Consider the following 10,547-nt stretch of genomic DNA (forward strand, 5'->3'; position numbering starts at 1 on the left):
CATCCCTTTTAAGACATCTGACCCCCTTTCAGTTGGATATGAATAGGTACGCGCCAAGCGCTATTCACGATAAGCAAGGCAACGTAGGAGATGACATCTTTTATAGACTGTGTGTCACCAGAAGCTGTTTAAGAGAAGACTTGACACGGGTGCTTCCCCACTGCCACAGAGCTGTCGCTTCTCACCAGGCACCTGCCACCAGGAAACTCACCGAGGCCTACATACAATGCTGATATGGCTCAGAGCCTCAGAGCCTGCAAAAAAAAAATGCAAGGCCTGGCTTCTCGGCCATCTCTGAACAAGGAATCTCTCTCTGGCAGGGAGTCTTCTCTGAGAAGAACCCGTATGAGTACAGCTGTACTGAAAGCAAAGACTTTCATCAGGAGACTCCCGAGGTACAGCTAAGGGTGCAGATGGATCTCTTGGAAAACCTGGAAATGCTCATTTCTTGTGCTCTGTGTTAAAAAGGATGGTCAGGAGGTATTAGCCATCCTGGGGGTTAGAAAATAACTCTCCGTAGTCACTTGGAGAAGACAAGTTCACTTGTCTTGCACTGAACTAGTCAGTAACAGACGAGGATTACAAATTCCAAACCACCTGAAAATACAAGTCAACAGATTGAATTATAAAATGCCAAACCTGGCAGATCTGCTGCTGCCAGACCCAGGTGTTAGTGGAGACAGAGAAACAGAACCAGTCCTTCCATCTTCGGTTACAATGCCCATTAGACACAACCTAGAGTCCAGGAAGTTAAGTTTCAGGACAGCTCGAGCTGAAGATCCTCCCCGTACTTCTGGATCAGCTTCATGTGGTTATGGTCCACTGACCACCGCTCCGGGAGGTGCTGGGGCTGCATGCTGTCCAAGAAATGTTGCCGCCAGCGCCTCTCCAACTGCATGAGGGAGCGCAGGCCTCCTTTAGCAAAGCACTGCACCACCTTCCGTCCGTGTGGCATGTAGGTCTCGTTGCAGATCCTGCCAGGGCACAAGCAGAGTTTATTTTCACAAAAGCCCGCTGTCAGACTCTAGACCTGTCTACAATGAAGAGCAAGACACTGAAGATACTTCCAGCTGCGGAGTTTAATTACAGACACATGGTAAGCTAACCAGGAGAGTTTTAAGCTTTTCTTCAATCCCAGACTGCTTTCTGGTACAGTTACACTGGGAAGCTCATTGGTCTGAACTGAGAAAGTGTTCTTCTTTTACAGCAACACTAAACAGAGCTCTCAAGGTCCATTGCAAGCTCCTCAGGAGACAGGCTGCCAATTTCTCAAGGCAAGAACCCTATGACACTCCAAAGCCCCGATCCTGCCACTGAATTCCCTGCCTGGATAGGTTCTGAGTTGTAACATTGGCACATTACAAACAACAGTGAGCATAACAAGGAGAAAATCCTGAATTCATGCAGACAGAGCCCAGCTACTAGTTAAGAAAAGATATTTGGGGAGACTTTGAGAATGAGGAAAAGAGGAGGCTTCTGATATGATGGTCTTTCACTCTCCCTCCCTGATCTGTCCTTCAAAAGACATATTATAAAATAGTGGAGTGGAATATGAGAGCAAGAATGGAAGGAGATTGCTGGAAGACAAAGGGAAAGAGAGGAAGAAACAAGAGCTGCAGTTCACAGGCCACTGCTGGGCTGAGGGGAGAAGGGGGTAAACAAAACCAAAAACAATAGTGTGCTTGTCTGATCAAACCTTAGGCTACAGCAGACAGTTATCTTCTTCCTATCCTTGCTTTCTGGCTAAAGGTATCAAATTAGTATAAATCCAGGCTCTGCAGGCTTATACAAATGATGAAGTTATGCTTTTAGAGGCTTGTTTTTCCTGTACAGATCAACTCCTAATAGTCTCAGACACTCTTTAATTTGATCCCACTATTTTAGGAAAGATACATCAATATCCCAAGAGGGTTTTGTCTTCTTTTCATTAAAAAGCTGGAGGGACAGGAGGGAAATCAGCATGTGTGACCCCCAGCTCTGCAAATGCTGCAGAGCATAGGCAACTTTTTGTTGACCTTCTGCATCAACGTAAACGACTACAACATTACATCTACTGATGGGCTTTTGATACCTGGTTTCCAGACCAGCTGCCTCCTGGAGCATCTCCGGGGTGACTGCCTCTGAGTTAAAGAAGTCCTTGATGATCTGCAGAAGCTCTGCCCTTCGGGGGTCAGGAAGGCTGTCTGCGTTCAGCAGTGCTCGGGCCGCCGAGCGCACTTGCCTGCGCAGAGGGTCCTCCAGCAGATGCACATCTTCCTCGGAGTTGATGGGAGCACTGAACTCCTCAGCCAGCTGCAGCTTGAGATGGTTGTCGTAGTTATTGGAGATGGCATGGCAGGACGTGCAGAGTAGGAGCACGTCATGGCAGTTGTGGTCCTTCATCTGGATGGGGAAGTGTCTTCGGTATTGGTGGGGAACAATGTTCTTCCTAGGGAAGACAAACCAGTCAGCTCATTCACTTGCTCAGAGATGCTACTCCCCAGTTCCTCCTCCTCCTGGCCCACAAAGGGTCAATATTAAATGTCCAAGAAAACAAAGATCACCAGGGTCAGGACACTCAGTGCAGCAACAGGTTCTGCAACTTCTTTTTATTTGTACTTCTCTTCATAGTTTTTCCTCCATTTTTCCTTTTTTTTTTTTCTTTCCAAAAATTCATTGCTTTCAATTACAAAAAAAAGGCAATTCATACGGTCAAAAAAAAGGCAACTCACTATGAGAAGGTCTGATCTCAGCTAAACAGCAGCAGCTGCAAAGACAAAAATCTCACCCTTTTGTGACCTCACGGGCTTCAGGCTCACCTAAAGCTTTCAAAAACATAAAGTTTAAGTAGTGGAAGGAACAGTACAGCTATTTTAAAGAAGGGAATGCCATCAGAACGGTGTGTGTTGGCACACCGCTACCGCTGTTACTCCAATTGCACCTCATGCGTGGTCCATACCCTCTGTTCTCTCGAAGGATTGGTATCTCCTGCCTCTGGAAGAAGAGGGAAGGCTGACCTGTTCAGTGTCAAACTTACCCAGACACGTACAACTACAAAGCCTTCAAACAGCGATAGCCCATCCAGGACGTGAACAACCATGATGTTTCAGGCCATTAACCAACGTTCTGGATGCCAAACTAGAGGCAGACCTGTCTCGTTTTAAAAGATGTATTTTTCTTCTATCCCACTAAACTCACCGAATATAGGAGTCTTGCTTGCCACATACAACGCACAGGTTCTCTTTGACTGTCAGATAATAATCACCTTGAGACTCGGGACGTCCTGAAGGCTCAAACGCCAGCTTCACAACAAAAGGGTCTGTGCTAACCAACTCTGAAAGGGTAAAGGCAAATAGTGAACATTCCAGGCAAATTTGTATTTGAAAGCTAAAATAACAATACTAAAACATAGGAGTGACTCTCCAACAGTATTTCCAATAAGAAAGGACACAAAAAATCCATGTCCAGTTATCTAAGAAACCAGGCAAAAAGCGCTGTATCTGAAATGCCAAGAGGAGAATGGATATGCTCACCTCCAATCCCTTTGTCCAGATACCACTGAGCCTTCTTGCGATCACAAGTGCACAGGGGCTGTCCGTCCGGCGCATGCAGGAAGCAGTTGTCATACAGCGGAGATTTTCTATGAAGCAGGGGCAGCATTACAACAACTATAACAGCATGCCAAAAACCCCAGAGCTCTCTACAGCCCTGCGTTCCACACTGCAATTCATGCAGCCTCCTCCAAATCACAGGAGCGCCCCTAAACACACACTTCAGGCTGCTGAGCACTGCACAGGCTGCTGCTAAGGGAAGCAGAACATCTGAAAACCTACCTGGGGTTCACCAACTGACTGTGAGGTTTCTTTGCTCTCCTGCTGCAACAGAACTGTAACTCTGAATCCCGGTTTTCAAGAGATGCCATCAATGGTGACAGCATTAAAAAACAAAAATCACATTTGAAAACAAAAGATAATTGAAGTCTAGAAGAACAATGAGCTAACAGTAAGCTAAAAGAGAGTGTCAACTTACAGGCAAGGCAATTTCAAGGATCAGCTGCCTAAGTCCACATTTTAATGTTTTATTAAGTCAACTTTTCTAAAATCTTAGTGTGAACAGCAACTACTTCATTCATCCAAGAGAAAATCTACAGAAAAGCTCTTGGCACGCTGGGAACCCAAACACGTGTCCGTGGGAACAATGAAGCTGAGCTAAAGCCCTCTGAAACACAGGCACCTAACCTTAGTAGCGAAAAATCCTGTTTGAGTGGCCTCTGGTGGTTTGTGGCCGTGTGTGGAAGGGATCTCTTTTGTAGAAAACGTTTCCTTACACTGTCAACCTCCTTCGAATGAAACTGAAGAGCTAAGCAGGCTCTGCTGGGCTGGGGGAGCACCTGGAGGAACTTGCCAGAGGTACACGTGTCAAAAATACACTGTGGAAGTTTCCTTTCTTTCCAGCAAGATCATATAAATAAATACTCAGCAGAGTTCTACCAGCTAAAGAGGTTCATTCACAGGCTGTGTAATCTGAAAAAAGGATTTCTTCTGAGGTCCGTGGGGTAAAAAAACCCAAACAACACAGCAGTAATGTCACAGGTCTTCTTCCAATGAGCATCAACAGTTCAGCTGATCACCATGATCATCTGAGTTCTTCCCAACACTAAATGAACAAACATTAAAACTAAACATGCCTAAAGAAAGGAAGAGTGGAAAAGTATTTTTGGAATCACATCCAGGCTTGTTACAGACCAGAGCCAGAGTGCTGGAGATCCTGTAAAAATCAGTGAGTCCATAGATTTTCTCACAAAGTCAAGTGCGGTTAAAAATAATAAATAAACAAACACGGGGAGATCTCCATTTAGCTTGGAATGCAATTTTTTTTTAAATTAATCCTCCCCATGAGGTGTAGTCCTTCTGTTTTGCACGATACAGGTTCCAACTGAAAAAAATAAATCTGAAGGGACTTGCTGTGTACAACACAATACTGTTAATGACTGCTAATGAAATCAATATTATTGACTGCATTAAAACGTCTTCATTGCCAATGCAATATACTTGAAAAGAAGAAAACAAATATTAAAATTACAGTCTTTCTTTCCAAATGGTAATTACAGACAATTTTACTTCCTCCATCCATGTGATTAATTTCATTAGATTTTACCCCAACAAAACCAAACATACCAGCTCTCTGTGTCTTCCACTGTATCGAGCTTTAAAAGACTTCTCCAACTTGCTTTAAATTTAAAACCAACTGAGCATTCATTAGCAAAAGGAAGTAAGAATTTAGGATTTGCTCCACAAAAACCACCTGTGGGACAGGGATCCCAAATCCAGCAACAGCTGCCCCTGGAAGGCCATAGCAGTACCGTACCCTCCTCTCCGTCCCTGGACAACACAGAAGTGCAGTGCTTTGATGCTTTCTGTGCCCTCTGGCACCTCACAAAGCCTCTCTCAGCCCTCCTAATCTTGGCTTGCAGCTCTGCTCAGGGCCCTGACATCTCTGTGGCCATAGTGATCTGGAGCAGCATGGCACAAATAGCAGTCTCTGGGGCAGATCCTGCCCACGGGACGCGCTCTATTCAACTCCCCCTTTCCTGTGGAGGAGACAGAGCACAGCTGCTGGAGCAGTAAATGCCACCGAGACAGCCAAGCACCTCCTAATGCAACTTTGCTCTCCAGCTAATGCCTCCACTGGAGAAGGAAGGGCACAGAGTGAAGACAACCCCTCAACCTGCTCATGACCTAGCACAGATCCAAGTGCTGCTCCCACTTTCAGCATCACCTAGAGGGAAATGGGGAAAACAGAGACAGGCATGACTGTAGGGTCCGGTGTTTCCTTTCCTAACTCGTTCTAGACACTTTGTTTAACAAGCAGAGGATGAGGCACCATTTCAAGTTTTCCGTCTGCGGCACGAGGAGTACAAGGAGCTCACAGACTAACCTTGCAGAAGGCTTTCGCTTCTGCCTCCATCGAACTCTCGCTTGATGACTGTCAGAGGACTGGCCATTCACCAGAGATTTCCGATTCTTTGTTTTCTTCGGGGAGCATCCCTTCCTGCTCTTCTCTCCTGTGCTGCCACTCCTTCTTCCTCTAAACGGGACATCCACTAAGCCCCGGCATTTAGCCAGTGCTTTTTCCCAAGCAACGACAGAGTTTTCTAATTCAGATGTAGCAGGGAAGCTGGCAAATCCCAGCAAATGGAAGAACAGAGCCACTGAGATCTGGGCATCCTTAGCAGCATAGAGAACCTGCAGGAAAGAGTAGGCACCGAGATACTGACAAACAGCAAACGCTCCCAAACATTATCAGTCTTTAACATGAGGTAGAGTAAAGCCAGCTGCTGAATGTATTTCCTTCGGAAGCTCACGCAAATGCGGGCAGTCGAGTGACACTTTCACCACACCCACATTTTTAGCGTCAGCCAGACTTGAAATACCCTTGGGTGCTCCCAGAAACCGCAAGGGACCAAAAAAATTCAGGTCAGCCAGGCCTCAAACACCCTCCTATCCCACAAAAAACTCCCCACTACCACCCCTTAATTTTAAAAAAGCTCCGTTTGGACACCCTGTGTAACAATATTCAGTGTGGTTATTTATCCTGCCACTCCCTCTACCGGCCACTGATTCTGTAGACATCTGCACCATGACTGAAAAGAATGTGAGCCATTAGGGAAGCCATAATGGTCTAAATATGGTGAACAAGGTTTCTAGGGTCTCTCTCTAATATTTCACTGACTGCTACAGATTGGAGGAAAGAAAATAATAAAAATGTGAGGTTTTGAGTGCACAAACACTTCTTCAAGGGATCTTGCCTTACAGATCTTTCAGGACTAAAGGAAAACAAGGGTAAAGCATCCAGGGAGAAGAGCAGAAAACTATCTTCACAGAAGAGGAGGGAAATGCAGGCACAGCCTGAAATTAACTTGAGACCACAGTCACACGTAAGGTTTTGAGGCATAACTTGAAGCAGGCTCAGGTCTCCCTGTTGTAAGCCTCTTCTCTACTAAGAAGCTTGTTTTTCCTCCCAAAACACAAAGTCAAAGTGGAAGACGCACCTGATCTTGTGTCAGTTCTTCTGCCTCCCAGTTGCTGCAACGCACATGAGGAGACTTGTCAAGTGGGCAGTCAAGGACTTTTTCAGCTAAAGTCTTAAGGCTGAGGCTGTCATGAAGTAGATCCTTCCTTCAGTTTAACAAAGAAAGTGAAACAAACAGATTAAAAATTAAACTATACACCCATGCAAATTCGGACGGCCTCGTACACCCTGAACCTGCCAGAACACAATGTGCATGATGCATGACTTCCACCCAAACTGCACACATCTGCCTGTCAGTTTTACAGGCCTCCCCCTTGCTAAAATGTCCTTTTAGATTGAGTAATTACCTAGTGTCTGCAATACGCAAAACAGACGAGGCTGGGAGTTGGCAACATTTAAGGCTGAAGTGTTTGTCTCTGAACTACCCAGTTCTGAACTAAAGAGGTCTATCATGGAGCGATGGACCGCCTGCTCCAGGAATTCATGAGGAGCATGAGAGCCAGGAAGGACTCAGAGGAATCCTGGCCACTAGAGACAAGAAGTCCTTCCTCAGTACTAAAGAGGAATCATCAGGTCTGTAAACCCATGCACCAGATCACTACCAACACACCCAGGAATGCAGACACTGTACGTGAAGAATATTCCTGAGTAAAACAACTTATCTTAGGAAGATTGATGGAGGAGAAAATACTGTCATAACTGTAACCTTTTCCTAGAAGCATTGTTAATGGAAGAAAAAATTAAAGCTGGTTTGTTTTAGTCACTTTTTCAAGAAATCCTGCAATTCAACAGTGTGTCCCTGGCACATTTACCCCACACGTCTAGGCAGCATATTCAAACATCTGATGATCACTCTCATTGCGTTACTTCACGATGCCTGGACTTCTTACAAGCTGAAGGATGATACTCAGAGAAGTCCACATGGGTATTGCGTGAGAAGACTAACAGTTAGCATATGGAATCTTAAGACTACAGAATAGAAGCACGATGTGTTCTTGGGTTGCAGCTCTCAATGCCCGTGCCCTAAAACCACCTTGAGAACTCCAGACCTGCCTGCCTGGTATCATTCAGCATATGCAAATTACTTCTTAAAATATTTCCAACTCAAAACGATGGCTCAAACAGAGCTGCCCCTGCCTTCAGACACTCACCGCTGTCTCATGGCTATATACCGGACATCCACGGTCCCTCTGACTGGAAGACCATAATCATCAAGTAACTTGCAAGCATCTTCCCAGCATCCTACCCCAAATTTCAACACAGCACTGTCTGCCATGATGTTCAACAGGGTCTTTGGGATAGTCTGTCCACTGGCAACAAGCCTGGGCAACCGAACAAGAATGCAGAGGCCGCTGGGAGAAGCTATCTGTAGAAGGGATACAGGATTTGGTCTGCCCTCCACAGATACCTGCAATGAAGACAAAAGGCAGAGTGTGGGTTACAGTATTATTAGCAGTACTGAGGCTGGAAGAAATTGCAAAGAGGGCACTGAAGACAGGAAATACCTATCAGTTTATACAGTCCAGCACTGTTACATCTCTCAAATTTTACTGCAAATTATGGGATCTGTTTCACTGCCCCCCAGCTACTTCTTCCCACACTCCTACAAGAGAAACTTTCCCCCTCATAGCTGAGCTGGTGGAAGAAAGGAGACATATTTATTAATCTACAACAGCACAAAGCCACCCACTACATAAACGTTTATGGCAAATGCATTGTTTAACTGTGGGTTATACTAGTGGCGATGGGGTGAATAAATTTCCAGGCAAAATAATGGCAAAGCTAGGCTTTATAAGTGACTCAAAGCCTGTTTTGAGAGTTCACACAGGCAAACAAGAAGAGGATCTTTGCTTTCTGGTAGTCTTGGTGAGTTATATCTACATAATCAGCCTTATCCTCCTTTTTGGGTTTATTATGCTTAAGAAATTGGTTCTTAAGTATGTGGCTGGATTTAAATTGTGTAAATCCAAGCTACTTCTAGTAAGTCACCTTCAAAGAGCTATTATACAGAACACATAATGCCATATTTAGTCATACAATTATCACTATGCTTAGTACAGTCGATTTATCGCAGGAGTTCAGCAAATGAATACAACTAGTGAATTAAAAGCTTACAGTCAGCACACTTAAATGTGAGAACAATCAAAATTAGTAGCTACTCCACTGCTGTCATGACAGATAATCACACCGGCATTTTCAACAGTCAGTCCTGTTGTGTCCATTCAAGCAGAGGAATCACATCCCCAAATGCCTTCCCATTGCAATTTGTGATCTGAAGGAGAGGCACTTCTTGATCACTCACCCACTCACAATCAAGTCCAAGCACTGGCCACTTCTCCAGGTCCTTTTTCAGCAAAGGTTCAACACGATCCCACTCCTCCTGCTCTGAAACTATGACTATGTCTGCACCAAGGGTCCTCTCTACGCAGGAATAAGTGGGAGATCTGAAGAAGGAAAGCACCTCCTTATCCTCTGCCTTCACCAGTTTCTTATTGCCCGAGTTTATAACTGCTTTCTCTTGCCGACTACTACAGCATGCTTTTCCTTTCCGACGCTGGGTTACTTTCCACAAAACCAGGCCCCCCACTGCAACACCCAGCAGGGTCACCAAAGTAATCGTCACTGCTGTTTGCTTGGGCATTTTTTGAATCCCCTTTTTCCCCCCTTCACTTCACCCGCTCAAAACGGCACTGTAGGATTTTATCATGGCCTGCAAAGAAAAAGGAGAGAGGTGGAAATTAAAGACAACTTAATGAAATGTGTTTAGAGGCATTATATACACCCACTGGTATCATACCAAGGTTCTAGCCACAAAGATCTTCACAAAGAAAGGACTGGGTCTCACTTCAGCAGTCAGGGGACAGACTGCTGCAGCGGTGGTCTGGGCAGTAACAGCAGACCGAATACCACCAGAAACCTCGAAGGGAGTACACTCATTTACACTGGTGCAACTAGATGCTTCCACAAACTCTTCCATTTAAAACAAACAAACAAACCAACCAACCAACATGGGGGTATTATCAAGATTTTGTAGCTCAGTCTGGATCCAGATGAATCTAAACAAGAACAAAACACCCCTGCAGAATAAGCATGTCCATTCATTCATTAGTAAAAAACGGGCATTGTCCATTGAAGTCGCATCCATATTAAGGCCAAACGACTCTTCAGGCACTGAAAAGCCCTAAAGAAGCGGCATCTATTCCTAACAGAGATTATGAATAGATGCTGCTTCCATCCTCCACCACAAAATAGCTTAGCTCCCTTTCAGTAAACTGCAACGAATCCTGCCCCTGCATCCCCATCTCCACCGCGTTGTTTTCAAAGGTCCGCCCGTACCCACCCTCGGACACAAGCAGCAGCTGTGGGGTGGGTGCAGCCCCGCGCAGCCCTCACAGCACCTGCCTGGACGCCTGTGAAGTGACAGGTAATTTAACTCTCAGTCCTGAAACCGAGCGACGAGGCCGAAACCGAGACGGGCCACCCGCACCCACGGCCTCTTCCCCCGGCCTGGCCGTCGCTGCCCCTTCGGGAACCGC

At 45.5% G+C, this 10,547-nt stretch overlaps 1 protein-coding gene across 1 annotated transcript; it reads right to left on the reverse strand.

Moving 5' to 3' along the window:
- Nucleotides 1-757: 757 nt before the first annotated feature.
- Nucleotides 758-9,652, reverse strand: EXD2 (exonuclease 3'-5' domain containing 2). The gene is made up of 8 exons (XM_010151958.1): nt 9,314-9,652; nt 8,163-8,419; nt 7,031-7,157; nt 5,917-6,224; nt 3,513-3,619; nt 3,178-3,313; nt 2,072-2,428; nt 758-974 (listed from the first exon to the last, which is right to left on the reverse strand). Exons 1-8 carry the CDS (start codon nt 9,650-9,652, stop codon nt 758-760), a joined length of 1,848 nt encoding a protein of 615 aa, XP_010150260.1.
- Nucleotides 9,653-10,547: the final 895 nt, after the last annotated feature.

The sequence above is a fragment of the Eurypyga helias genome, unplaced genomic scaffold (genome assembly GCF_000690775.1).
Source record: "Eurypyga helias isolate BGI_N326 unplaced genomic scaffold, ASM69077v1 scaffold27485, whole genome shotgun sequence".
NCBI classification, from domain to species: domain Eukaryota; kingdom Metazoa; phylum Chordata; class Aves; order Eurypygiformes; family Eurypygidae; genus Eurypyga; species Eurypyga helias.

What these genes read in the sequence shown, in the direction of transcription:
- EXD2 (XM_010151958.1), bottom strand. Translation starts at nt 9,652, where the DNA reads ATGCCCAAGCAAACAGCAGTGACGATTACTTTGGTGACCCTGCTGGGT. An exon ending in TTGGACTTGATTGTGAGTGG is followed by an intron (nt 8,420 to 9,313) that starts GTGAGTGATCAA and finishes TCTTCATTGCAG; the next exon opens with GTATCTGTGGAGGGCAGACC. An exon ending in AAGCAAGACTCCTATATTCG is followed by an intron (nt 2,429 to 3,177) that starts GTGAGTTTAGTG and finishes TGTCTTCCCTAG; the next exon opens with GAAGAACATTGTTCCCCACC.